Source organism: Podarcis bocagei (genome assembly GCF_964188305.1).
Source record: "Podarcis bocagei genome assembly, chromosome: 13".
Taxonomy (NCBI): domain Eukaryota; kingdom Metazoa; phylum Chordata; class Lepidosauria; order Squamata; family Lacertidae; genus Podarcis; species Podarcis bocagei.
Genome location: NC_138138.1, coordinates 54,603,847 through 54,617,843, shown reverse-complemented (window position 1 = coordinate 54,617,843; position 13,997 = coordinate 54,603,847). Strand labels below are relative to the sequence as shown.

At 45.4% G+C, this 13,997-nt stretch overlaps 1 protein-coding gene across 1 annotated transcript in view; it reads right to left on the bottom strand.

Moving 5' to 3' along the window:
• Nucleotides 1-5,235: 5,235 nt before the first annotated feature.
• ACADVL (acyl-CoA dehydrogenase very long chain) overlaps nt 5,236-13,997 on the bottom strand; it is a 32,042-nt gene continuing 23,280 nt past the window's right edge. Inside the window, exons 15-20 of the mRNA XM_081167886.1 lie at nt 13,329-13,426; nt 11,398-11,470; nt 10,309-10,381; nt 8,464-8,536; nt 7,941-8,016; nt 5,236-7,201 (exon numbers count right to left, since the gene is read on the bottom strand). Coding sequence (XP_081024012.1) covers nt 7,064-7,201; nt 7,941-8,016; nt 8,464-8,536; nt 10,309-10,381; nt 11,398-11,470; nt 13,329-13,426 — 531 coding nt within the window. The 3' untranslated portion in view covers nt 5,236-7,063. The remainder of the gene's footprint in view (nt 7,202-7,940; nt 8,017-8,463; nt 8,537-10,308; nt 10,382-11,397; nt 11,471-13,328; nt 13,427-13,997) is intronic.

The following is a 13,997-nucleotide window of genomic DNA, read 5'->3' as shown; positions in this document are numbered from 1 at the left end:
AAGATTCAAGGAATAAGACAAGGAACTGTAACGGAAATTGATGTTATTTTTGTGTTATGTATGGATGTTTTTTCTTTTTTTTCTTTTTTCCTTTTTCTGTAACTTGTTTTGTTTTTTTCTTTTGGTTATCTAAGTGAAATTTAATAAAAAATATATATATATAAAAAACTTTTATTGAAATGGAAGGGGCTCCGTTTCTCCTGCTGCTTCGCAGGGGCACTGAGCAGAGAGGGGGAGAATGCTTTTTTCCCCCTCCTATGGTCCGGTGCGTCCTATAGAGCGAAAAATATGGTAATTTCCTTCAGAACAGCTCAAAAATGTATTCCCCCCCCCCCCGAGATTTTGCAAAAGAAGTTCAATGACCGGTCAAAACTGGAAAAAAAGCTCAACGAAAAGGATTTTCACTTTTTAAAATGTGGCAACCCTACAGAACTCTGAGGAGCGAAGGAAATGCTCTGCAGAGTTTTCTGTAAACTTGCTTATAACATCCTGTTCACCAACTCTTGGGCTAAGAGTTTTTTAGAGTTTGAATGCTACAAACTAAGTTGTTACTTGCATGAGGAACAACCCACCAGCTACGTCCTTTCTCCAATGTTTTTAATATTGTTTTTTATTTTAAAAAAGGTGTCGTTATTTCGTTGCTTGTCACTAGGGCTCCTTGGACAGGAGAAGCAGGACAGAAATAGATTGAACAACATAATTGCTCTCTTCACCGTAAGCAACAGGTCACACTAATGGTAGGACCAGCCTTCCCTACTATCTAAGGATGTTTGGACTACAACTCCCATCAGCCCCAGCCAGCATGGGAGCTGTAGTACAAAACATCTGGAGGGGACCAGCTTGGGGGATGAAGGCTGGTAAGACACACATGACACATTATGTGCATATATGCCACTGCTAGTTAACTACAAAATCACACATTTTCACCAATCTTCATTACAGACAGAACATTTCGTATCATCTCAAGCACAGATGTTTTTAAATGGAACCAGTTTGCGCACATTCAGATGTTGCTGAGAGTCACCGCAGGCACAATCCACAAGGGAGGGCAGTGACACAATCAGTCCTGCAAGGATTTCTTTTTTATATATATAAAATATTTATTAAAATTTTACAACAAACATAGGTTCAAAGAACCAAGAAAACTATACCAAAGATTACACATAAACACAGATTTCACACAAAAAAAGAAAAAAGATAACAAGAAAAACACCAAAAAGAGGACCTAAAAGAGAAAAAAGAAAATACAAAATACAAAAAACAGCTGGCTGGGGGGAAAAAGAGGGGGGGGAATTAAAAAAGAAAAAATCCATTTTTCAATATCTTTAGGCTCATTTACTTATTTCCTTGACCTCCTCACACCTCCGCTTTTTGTATTCCCGTTTACAAAATCCTTTCAGCAAATCCTTACCCTCTTTCATTTATCTTTGCTCTGTATCTTAACCTATTATAACTATATATTTCCATCCATATAACGATCTATATTTGCATATTCTTATTAACCTTATTACCAAAACCACTTATTTCCATTCCAACATCATTTTAACATTCATTAATTTTACAGTATTTCTGCAAATAGTCTTTAAATTTCTTCCAATCTTCTTCCACCAACTCTTCTCCCTGGTCTCGGATTCTGCCAGTCATTTCCGCCACAGTCCTGCAAGGATTTCACCCAGTCCTTTTTTTCTAATAAAAAATCTTTAGGAGCACTCTCATTTTGACTCAAGAAAATCACCATTTTATAGTTCAAATCGGGGGAAATACATACAGTAAATGGACAAAAGTACAAAATGTTTAGGGGTATGCATACCCCTGCATCCCCCCAGAAAAAAGCAGTGATTTCACCTGCCCCCAGATCAGCTGTCTGAGCGAAGGTATCTGTTGTTGTGGCAGCCCCGCCCTCATGCCCCCCCATATATCAGCACCCGCTGTTTTCCCAGATTTCACTAGGGGTGGGGTGCAAAGGAATTCTTTAAGGAAGGATTTGCTCTTCAAGATGCCCAGAATCTGCATAGCCAGAACTATATGACCCCATTATAAGAACCAGGACTGCTATCTGAGCTTCCTTTTCCCCTCCTCCCTCCCCAACTTGTTTGCCTTGTGTGTTGTGTCTTGCAGGCAGGAAGTGCCTTTCTTCTGGTTTTGTACACTACTGTAGGAACCTTTTGGCTGAAGGTTTATAAATGCTCTACAGAAATATGGAAGTCTCAATTTCTCACGGCTTACCAAGGTCAAGGATGCACCATGCACCTGGCAATAGCCGCAAAGACACTGCAGCACGTGGACTTATTCTTGTTCATCTTGAGGCCCCTAAAGCTGTATCCAGTGTTGGAGACAGAGCCCTGGGGGAACAAGGCTCCTTTAGCCTACTCCAGAGCAGTGGCCATTCTTAAAATTATAAATATGCTCCCTCCACTCGAGTGCATTCAGGCCTATACAAATTGGCTAGGGATGTAAGAAGCTGACTAGCAGTGACTCTCCATAGTTTCAGACATGGAATTTTTCCCTGCCCTACCTGGAGATATTGCTGGGGATTGAATCTGGGATCTTCTGCATGCAAAGTGCAGTTCTGGCACTGAGCTACAGCCCTTTGGGATGTTTTGAGTTAGCCCAGAGTCCTGGGACAAGTTTCTATTGTCATGGTTCAGCCTCAGGACATGCAGAGTAATCAAGAAGAGCATTTCTGCACATGTGCAGTTTGTATTCCTTTGGTCCTGGTTAAAGGGATTCCCTACTCCTCTCAGCAAGGAGGTACACAAGCCTCCTTGTTTAAAATAAATAGATTAGGGATAGGAAATAGGCATTTATTCATGCATATTCTGGAAATGCATTGCATCAGCCTGGAAGGAGGTCCCTTCCAAATCTACAATTCTATGAAATGTGGCTGCATTGCTTTGCTGCACAATGCGTAACACACAGACACACTTCACCTGTTCTGTTCACACAGTGTTCCCAAGTCAATTGGATCAGAGTCTCACTTCTGTCTGATCCTTGTTGGATCAGTCCAATAGATCCTGCTCCGCCATCCTGTTCTCACAGCAGCCAACCAGATGCCTGGAGGGAAACCCGCAAGCAGGATCCAACCACAAGAGCTCTCTCCCCTCCTGAGGCTTCCAGCAACTGCTATTCAGAAGCCTCAGAAAATAAATGGACAATGTGGCCAGTGTAAGAATGCCTCTGTTCCTCATTCCCTGTACGGTCTTGCACAACAGCACCTCAGCGCTATCCAAATTATGGATCCCTGCAACACAAACATACTCAAAACAAGGGCTCAGACACCCCAATGCACATGCACACACAGGGAAACGTAAGAAGCTGCTCTAAACAGACTATTTGCCTATCTAACTCAGTATTCATCTTAAAAAGCAGAGACATCACCTTGCCAACAAAGGTCCGTATAGTAAAAGCCATGGTTTTCCCAGTAGTGATGTATGGAAGTGAGAGCTGGACCATCAAGAAGGCTGATGGCCGAAGAATTGATGCTTTTGAATTCTGGTGCTGGAGGAGACTCTTGAGAGTCCCATGGACTGCAAGAAGATCCAACCTCTCCATTCTGAAGGAAATCAGCCCTGAGTGCTCACTGGAAGGACAGATCCTGAAGCTGAGGCTCCAGTACTTTGGCCACCTCATGAGAAGAGAAGACTCCCTGGAAAAGACCCTGATGTTGGGAAAGATGGAGGGCGCAAGGAGAAGGGGACGACGGAGGACGAGATGGTGGGACAGTGTTCTTGAAGCTACCGGCATGAGTTTGACCAAACTGGGGGAGGCAGTGGAAGACAGGAGGGCCTGGCGTGCTCTGGTCCATGGAGTCATGAAGAGTTGGACACGATGAAATGACTAAACAACAACAACAACTCAGTATTGTCTACACTGACTGGCAGTGCATCTCCAGGGTTTCAGGCAGGGGAAGATCCCAGCCCTATCTGGGATGCTTTGCAGGCACTACAGATACTCTACCACTGGGCTACGACCCCTTCCCAGAAGTGATACCATTTTCACGGGGCAAACACCTCTCAGTTGCAAACATCCCAGCAGACACAGACTCAACCCCTCGCCCACTCTTCAGTGAATTAACTGAGTGCAAGAGAATATAAAACTGTATCATGCAAAGTCCTTGGACCATGCAGTACTGCCTACAAACTCAGTGCCAGTGGTTTCAAGCAGCTTTCCCTAGCCCTACCTGGAGATGCCTGGGACATTCTGCATGCAGAGCAGGAGCTCTACCACTGACACATTTCCCAATATATTTTTCTGTATGGCTTTTCAACTTGACATGTTGCCAAGGCAAACTTAATACGGTTATTCATAATTCATCTCATAGGAACACAGGAATTTGCTTTATACCACATCAGATCACGGAGGTCTATCTAGCTCCATATTGTCCACACTGACTAGCAGAGGCTCCCCTGGATTTCAGCCCTAACTGGAAACACCATTTGGGACTGAACCTGGGACCTTCCGGCAATCCGGCATGCAAAGGGGATGCTCCACCACGGAGTAACTCTGCCACCAGCCTGCTCCATACCCCTTATAAGAGGCAAGCTTAGGGTTGCCGTTTCAATCAACAAACCCGCAGTGCCAAAATGGGCAGCAGAATGACCAGCTCTCTCTTGCCCCAGACTAAGAGCGGTGAAATAGCGCGGCCACCCTGCATTAGCTGATCACCCTTGGGCAGGATTTCTCCCTGCACCTTTTAGCCTAAGAGGAAGTGTGTGCGTAACCGTGCACAAAACAGGAACTGGAAAACGGATTAAAGATTTATAGCCCTAGAATGGAACAACCACCCTTCCCCTCAAGCCAGCACCCTGAATACGTTCCACGGGAGAGGGGCGCATTCACCAAAAGGAATAAAAAGAAATGACAGGACGGCCCTCTTACCTTGCCTTTTCACTGGCATCTTGGAGGCAGTTTGTACATGTACAACCTTAATCTCCTAATCTCTCTCCCAAACAGCTGCCAGCTTAAAAGATTTGCAGGACAGATTGCAAACTCTACCCCCTCCCCAAGGGCATTCTGGGAGATGTAGTATTGGTCAGGCCCCTTTTGAAGCCTGCAGCTCGACACATCCCAGATCATAAAAAGTCAGGCGAAAGTTTCACGAAAGGCTTGAGATCCAGCAAAATACTCAGGCTCTGGAATTATTTTCAAAAGGGAGGTTGTTTTAAAAATGTCACAGCCGAGAGTTCCTTTTAGGAATGTTTGTAACGTGACAAGTTACATCAAGCATACACCAGCTCAGTTTCACATGTTTAATAACACTGTTCATAAAACACTTACAATCAGATGGCATCCATAAGTGGGAATGTTGACAACAATCATTAGTACAGCAGATCCAAAAGGGGAAAAAGTTGCTTGGGATGGCCCACTCCCCCAACATTACATTTCAACTGTGACAACTTCAGATTCCCCCCCTTCAAATGACTTGGGCGACATCAGACTTAAATTCAAAGACTCTTACTTCCAACAAGTGCCAAACCCCAACCCAATTTTGGCTGAGAAAGAGAGGTAAGAAGTTAACATGAGCGCTGGGAGGCCAAGATGTGTATATTATACAACCAAAAATGCAAGCGTTGGCATTCTGGGTGGGATGAGGGCACTTCTGCTACTTATTTTACAATCCTTTCCCCCAATGGCTCAAATCCCTTCCACCCCAGGAACGTCACAGAAACTGCCCAGTTGGCAAGACGCGTTTTCCTCTGCCACTATAAACGTCCCCCAGCCCCCTTTTTCTGTAAAAAGCCTTGCAGACTGGGTACTAAAACCCCATGCTCTGCTCTCCGATGTGCTGCCTTCCTCTAATTTGCTACGTGTGTGTCAGCGACTATTTTTAAATCAACACTTGGAAGATTCAAGACGGATAAAAGGAAATTCTCATTTAACCTAAGTTAAACTGCAGAGTTCGTTCCCACAAGGAGGTAGCGGGTGGCCACAAACTACGATGGCTTTACAGGAGGACAAGACAAACTCCTGGAGGTAAAGGCTATCAAACGGCTGCTAGCCACAATGGTTTATGTTCTATCTACATGCACGGTTGGAGGCAGCTGCTGGGAGTCACAAAACGGGGCCAGCACTGCTGTTGCATTCAGGCCCTGCCTGCTGGGGCACGTGGCTGGCCACCGTGAAAAGGACGTTGCACTAGACGGGCCATTGGCCTGATCCAGCAACCAGGCTCTTCTTATGCTCTAACTGCACCGTCGGAGGCAGTATGCTTTGCTGGGAATCACAAGTGGAAAAAGCATGTTTGCATTCAGCTTCTGCGACTCCCACAGGGGAACCTAGTTGGCTGCTGTGAGAACAGGACGCTGGATTAGGTGGGCCTGATCCAGCCGCAGGGCTCTTCCGATGTCAACATGTGCATTGCACTGGACAGCTTCTCTGAAAAATCTATCCCACTTCAGCAGCTCTCCAGATTTGTCGATGCAATTTAATAGGTTTTTTTCTCCCGCAGAAAATACAGCAATCAGAGGCAGAGGGCTTTATACACGGCGCTGATTTATAGCTAAACTTTCCAACTCAAGTGGCTCGTGAATTCTGGGACGCCAATGAAATAGGCAAGCAGCTGGATTTAGGAGTCTGGTCCCCCTTTTGCAATTCAGAGAATTCTGACCTCAGAATTTATGATAATTGCACTGGGGACGGGAGAAGAGTCTTCGCTAAGGTCACGGTGCGCATGCGTGGAGGGGAAGATTTGCCACACTCTCAAAGGAAGCCAAATACAGAATTCAAATGAAAGCCTCTCCCCACTCCTTCAAAATTCGACCTACTACTTGAGCACAAGAATAGCTGAGATTCCTGAACTGCAGTGGGTTGGACTGGATGACCTTCTGGGTACCTTCCAACTCTACAATTCTGAGATCATACTCTAGTCTTCACGTACCCTGCCAAAACGCACAGGAGTCCATTAAGGCATTTATAAAGCAAAGAGGTATATTTCTCTTGGGAGGGGGAATGAGCTACGGACGGTTGACCCCTCCTTTCTGAATCTGCAGGCTCTAATCGTTACATCTCTTAGGGTGGGGGCCAAGAGGGTGTAGGAGGCAGCTCCAGGAACAGCTGGCGCGCCTCAGATGCCCAGAGGGTTGTGAGATACCACCCCTTCGTTTTCCACCAACGCCTTGGAGATGCCCCGGAGGTTCCTGAAGAAGTGGCGCGTGTTGTCGGAGCGCAGGGAGGTCAGGTTCTGAGTGATGCGGTCGTAGGCCTGAGTGGGGGAAGAGAGAGAGATGGAGCATAAAAATGGTGGAGGTCTCAGCACATAGTACCAAGTCTCCACTCTCTTTGATGTGCCACACACACCTTTGCTTAAAGTAATTATTGTGCCTCAGGGTTTGTTTTTTCTTCCTCCCTCCGGACCCATTTTCCTTTTGTGCTATGCCTTTTAGATAATAATAAAATAATAATAATAATAATAATAATAATAATAATAATAATAATAATAATAATAATAATAATAATAATATTATTTATACCCCACCCATCTGACTGGGTTTCCCCAGCCACTCTGGGCGGCTCTCAACAGAATTAAAAGCACAATAAAACATCAAACATTAAAAACTTCCCTAAACAGGGCTGCCTTCAGATGTCTTCTAAAAGTCAGATAGTTGTTTATTTCCTTGACATCTGGTGGGAGGGCGTTCCACAGGGCAGGTGCCACTACTGAGAAGGCCCTCTGCCTGGTTCCCTGTAACCTCACTTCTCACAGGGAGGGAGCGAGACAGGCACTGCCTTATAGTTTACATTCATAAGCCACTCAAAGGGTCATCCAAGAGTGGGATTTTTAAAAAATGCTTTAAATAAATGAGTAATACAATCACAGCCCCAAGAGTGAAGCATGCACCACTGATTTCTGGGCAGAGATCACTTAAAACAAGGAGCCACGTTTGGGTCTAAATAGCACAACGGCTGTTCTCATGCAAAGCAAAAACAGGGGAACTCCTTACCTCAATGCACCAGGTGTCGCAAAGCATCTTCTCATGCTGGGCTGTGGGTTCTCCAAGCTCCAGGGACCGGGATGCCCTACCAGAGAAAGACAGAAAAGGCATGAGAATTTGTTTTGGGGAGGGGAGAAAACTGACCCCAGAGCTCCGCAGAAAGAAGCTTTCTTGAAGGCTGAGATTCCTGCGTCGCAGGGGGTTGGATTGGATGACCCTTGGGTCCCTTCCAACTCTACCATTCTAAGATTTTAGGACATGGCCTGCCAATGGGATCTGGGGTGGGGGACTTATCCTCGGGGCAACCAGAAGAGGGGAAGGGCCACAGCTCAGTGGGGGAGCATATCTGACTGCATGCAAAAGATTCCCGGTTCAATCCTTCATGGCATTGCCAGTGAGGGCTGGTAGAGACTTCCCACCAGAAACTCGGGAAAGCTGCCGTTTCCAAGTCAAGGTGGACAATAGAAATGAATCAGTGGGTGTGACTCAGTATACAAGGCAACTTGCTATGTTCCTGGAAAATAGGCCTTACCTGGAGAGCACCACAACCATGCCGTACAAATCAATTGCACTGTCAGCGATGCGTTTCAACACAAATTGTTCATCTGGGATTTGTGGGAAGGGGGGAGAAGAGCAGAGAAAGAGAAAACAGATACCAGCAGTTATACCAGGAAGCCAGAGAGGGATGGATGGAGATAAGCACAGCAAAAAAACCCCAAGAGATCCAAGTTCCCAGGATCCTGTTCCCAATACAGTGGTGCCTCGCAAGACGAAAAGAATCCGTTCTGTGATTCTCTTCGTCTAGCGGTTTTTTTCGTCTTGCGAAGCAAACCCATTGAAGGATTAGCGGATTAGCGCTATTAGAGACTTTTAGCTGCTTATCTGCTGATCGGATCAGCTGATAAGCGGCTTAGCGCTATTAGCGTTTTATCTGCTGATGGGATCAGCTGATAAGCGGCTTAGCGGCTTAGAAAAAGGGGGGGAAAGGAAAAAAAAAACCAGCAGGAACTTGCAAGACATTGTCGTCTTGCGAAGCAAGCCCACAGGAGATTCATTTTGCGAAGCACCTCCAAAACGGAAAACCCTTTCGTCTAGCGAGTTTTCCGTCTTGCGAGGCATTCGTCTTGCGGGGCACCACTGTAGTGGGCAGCTGGGTTCTCTTAAGAAGCCACCTCATTCCTGCTGCTCCTGCAAGGAGTCCATGAAACTAACAGCTCCTCTCCAGTTGCTTACCCTCAATATTTGATAAAAATGCTACTGAATACCAGTTTCTGGAAACCTCTTGTGCTCAGATCCCGCTTGCAGACATCCAAAAGGCATCTGGCTGGAAGTCCGCAGGCAGGACCTGGGTGCATCAGGGTGACCACTGTGAAAACAGGATGCTGGCCAAAGTGGGCCTTGTGGTCTGATCCAGCCGACGGGCTGTCATTATGCTGTAGCCCCCACTGCACCCCTGCAAGTGTAGCTAAAGAATCTGGGGTTGTTCATCTCTTTTGCGCTTTAATTTAATGGGATTAAAACTAGCTTTGATGACAGATTTATAGAACCCCTTAAAAAGGTATGGGAACTGGATATTGGAACACAAATTCTTTGCAGGGATTGGGGGGGAAATGTTTCCAGTATTCTTAGGGGAAACTCCTTAAAATTACTACACAGGTGGTATTGCACTCCTCTGTAAATGTCAAAAATGTTTTCTTCTGTATCATCTAATTGTTGGAGGGGTTGCAATAGACTTGGCAAACTTTTCATTTGTGGTGGAAACTTCAGTTGGTGCAAGATTTTTGGAATATAATTATGACCGAAATGATAAATATCACTAAAGAAACAATACTGCATGTTGTCCAAAATTAACATTACTGAATATTTTTGAAGAGACCAATGCAAATATACTGTAAAAAGAACTGATCTTACATATGATCCTGGCAGCATGAATAGTAATTGCAACTCAATGGGAAACTGCCCCAAATCTTACACTGGAAACTTGGCGCTACTCATTCACAGCTATCATAAAGAAAATTATGTGTAATTTTGAGATTTTGACAAGGACTAGAACCTACAGACCCCTTTTATGTGGTTTGCCATCCCTTTATGACATATACAGCGGAACCACCATTTCCAAGGCAATCTGGAACTCTGTTTGATGAACTGATAAATGTTGATAGTCTTCACTTGGACTTTGTTATCTTAACTCATGTGCAACAGCATTCATTGTACGTGCCTATTTTACAGTTTTGCTTTTCCACCTTTTCATCTTTGCCCTGTTGTCATCATTGTTCTCTCTGGTTCACATACATTATCAAATGAAGTAATAATTTGAAAAAACTAACCGAAAGAGCACGGATGGTGCCATTTTGGCTATTAAAAAACACACACTCACCAATAATCTTTTTGCCGTGTTTCAGAATCTTCTCTTCTACAACAGCACCAAAAAGATCGATCGCCCGTACTGCCTAAAAAGAAGGAAGAGGTTGAGAATATGGCAGCCAAAAGCCATGCAGAGGAGGCAACTAAAAGTTTCCCTCTCTCTATCAGACACGCGCCCCCCCCCTCACAATTCCAAACACATTTGTCAAAATATAGATAAAATCCGCAGGTTTTGTTTTGTTTTTTAAATAAGAATACATGTCTGAATATGACTAACTCTCTCCAGTTTAGTGCTTTGTTTATTTAGCAAGATAAAATTGCGGGAACCTTTTGGAAAAAAGTGTATTTCTGAGGTTTGATGGCTCATAACACCACTTTTTTAAAAAAATAATACCATAAAATTATCTTCATTTGAAAGTAGCCAATGAACATGAGTGTTTAGAGAGCCAATCAGGTGTTATGAGCCATCAAACCTTGGAAACAAACTTTTTCCAGAAGGCTTCCACAATTCTGGCTGCTAGTGTATACTGCTGGGGGGAAAATCTCTATGCAGTTTATAGAGTACAGTATTCATCAAAATTTGATGCGTAAGCAAGGCAAAAAGAGAGAGAGGGGTAAATTTGCATTTTGTTACACTGGTTTTGCCAATGTTCCTTCAGAACCTGTTTCAACATGCTTGCAACTTGCTCTCTAGTATTCATCCTCAAAAATCAATGTAAACCCTCGCCCCACCCAAAAAACCCCATGTCATTTGGAAAGTGGAATGTAAATCTGTGCAATAAAAAACACACAAAATAAATCCTGCTTGGCTCTTCAAAAGGCAAGTGGAGAGCTAGTGTGGCGTAGGGTGCCGGGCTAGGACCTGGGTAAGATCAGGGTTCAAATTCCTGCTCAGCCGCGAACCTCACAGGCTAACCTTAGGGGCCCAAGTCACTGCCTCTCTCAGCCTAACCTACATCACAGGGTTGCTGTGGGGTTCAAAGTGAGGAGGAGGAGAACTACCCTGAGCAAACTGGAGGAGGAAAAGTTGGGATAACGATGCAATCGATCAAAGTGCAGAGGATCCAAAAAGATCAGCTGGGTTGGAAACGCCACCACTTACCCGCTCACCGCTCGAGTCCAGACTTGGGTGCACTACGGACTTCAAGGTTATCCCCGTTCCTAAACCGGCTTTCCTGGAAGGGGCAGGAGGAAGACAAAGAGGGCATGATTCTTAGGGCAAGAGAAGGTACAGAAAAAAGGAGAGCCCTTAAAATAAAATGCTTTCAGAACAGTGCCTATCAGGAAGGGGGAACAGAGACACACAATGAGAGAATGACTCAAACCAGGACTCCAGACAGGCTTACAAAAATCATGAATGATGTGGAAAGACGGACAGAGAGAGAGAAATGGTTCTCTTTCCTCCATCTACTGAAAACTCAAGGTTGGTTCGGCAGAAGGTTGCCGGCGTTTATAAGGATGACAAAAGGGCGGTTGGAGTTTATTTGTTTCGGTCATGCAACACGTGACTAACTTATGGAACTCACTGCCACAAGGCGGAAGGGGCAGCTGCCACCTGTCCAGATTGCTTTGAGAGAAAATGAAGAAAAAAGAGAGGAGAGCATTAAAACAGATTCACTGGACGAGGAGAGGAGGAGGAGAAGGTGATGAAAGCTGAATGTGGGGCTTTCCATATTCAGAGGCAATGTAACTTCCAGTGCCCAGATAGCCAAGGCCTGAAGAATCATGGAGTTGGAAGGTCCCAAGGAGTCATCTAGTTTAACCCCCTGAAAAGCAGGAATCACAGCTAAATGGGGGGGAGGAACCATTTTATGGCCACATCTCATACGCATCCTCCGGGGTGGCAGGGGAGAGAGATAAATGGTCAAATTAGGTCACATTACTTCGTTTCATTTACTTAAACAGCCCTGGTCAGGTCTGCTAAAAATCCCATTTGTTATATAAATTGGGGGCAAGGCATTGCCATGGAAACAGGATAGCAGGAGAAAGGTGATAGCCAGCTTGCCAAAAGGGGCGGGCAGGCCTTTCTTCCCCACTGTCCCCTGGCTGGAGGGGATGTCACTCGAGGTGTCTGCATGTGTGAAAGAGAACAACTGACTTGACAGCTTTTGCAGTCGGGGGGGGGGGGGAGCTAACAGCATTGGGGGGGGCTGGTCACGTCCCCCAGAATCTGGTGGGAAGGCATCAAACTTGGACACCTTAGTTAAGAGTTGCAGCTTCTCTGCCTATTCTCCCCTGGATACAGTTGTAATTAAAACTGTATGCCACAAAGAATCTGCAGCTATTGTTGTCGTTTATTTAATAAAATTTACAGTGGTACCTCGGGTTAAGTACTTAATTCGTTCCGGAGGTCCGTACTTAACCTGAAACTGTTCTTAACCTGAAGCACCACTTTAGCTAATGGGGCCTCCTGCTGCTGCCGCGCCGCCGGAGCACGATTTCTGTTCTCATCCTGAAGCAAAGTTCTTAACCTGAAGCACTATTTCTGGGTTAGCGGAGTCTGTAACCTGAAGCGTATGTAACCCGAGGTACCACTGTATACACCGCCTGACAGGGAAAAGCCCTCAGAAAGCTCTTACAAAAAAGGAATTTTAAAAATCAAGGGAGAAAAATTAACAAGAAGGGGTCGATATTGGGGGAAAGGCACTCACTTAAGTACTTGGTTCCCAAGCCATTTACGGCTTTAGAAGCTAGCATTTCCACCTTGAACTGGGCCTGCCAGCTGACTGGCACCCAGCCCTGTGCTTTTAAAAAAATGGCGGTCCATGGTCCCAACATGCTGTCCCTTAGCAGCCCCATTCTGAGCTAGCCGCAGTCCATCTCCAAGGGCAGCCCCATGTAGAGTGCATTGGAGTAGACCAAATGGTAGATCACTAGCCTCCAGTGGCCTCGTTCAAAGGAAACCACCCCAGGGTGCACTGCTGGAACCCCGAAACGTATTCCAGCTCAGGGATGGGGATATGCACAACAATTGCATGGCTTTAATTCTGTCGTATGCCCACCCGCACCCCACATCTCTTGGGGGATCCATACCTGCGGACTCGCTTCCCAACCTCACTGACGATGAGCCCAGCGTTTCCAAGAGGATTCTTGATGGCGCGCTGCAACCCGCGGAGCTCGTTGCCGGCGTTCTGGGGTAGGGAAAGAGGAGAGGAGAGGTCAGCAAAAGGGAGTGGTTATATTGAAAAGTCAGGTGGATTCCGAATTGAAGAAAATGTTCCAACTAACATTTGTAAAAAAAAGCCTGAAGCATTTCTGTTAGGGATTGTAGGAAAAGACCTGCCAAGGAAATTGAAGAACATGCCGTATTTTTCGCTCTATAAGACGCACCAGACCACAAGACGCACCTAGTTTTTGGAGGAGGAAAACAAGAAAAAAAATATTCTGACTCTCAGAAGCCAGAACAGCAAGAGGGATCGCTGTGCAGTGAAAGCAACTATCCCTCTTGCTGTTCTGGCTTCTGGGATAGCTGAGAAGCCTGCATTCGCTCCATAAGACGCACACACATTTCCCCTTACTTTTTAGGAGGGAAAAAGTGAGTCTTATAGAGCAAAAAATACGGTATTTATGTATGCGACAACGGCGGCCAGAGTCTTAATAGCACAAGGATGGGAGAAGGAAGAAATCCCGACAAAAGAACGGTGGCAAGAGAAACTGATGGACTATGCGGAATTGGCGAAATTGACATACAAACTGCGTGAT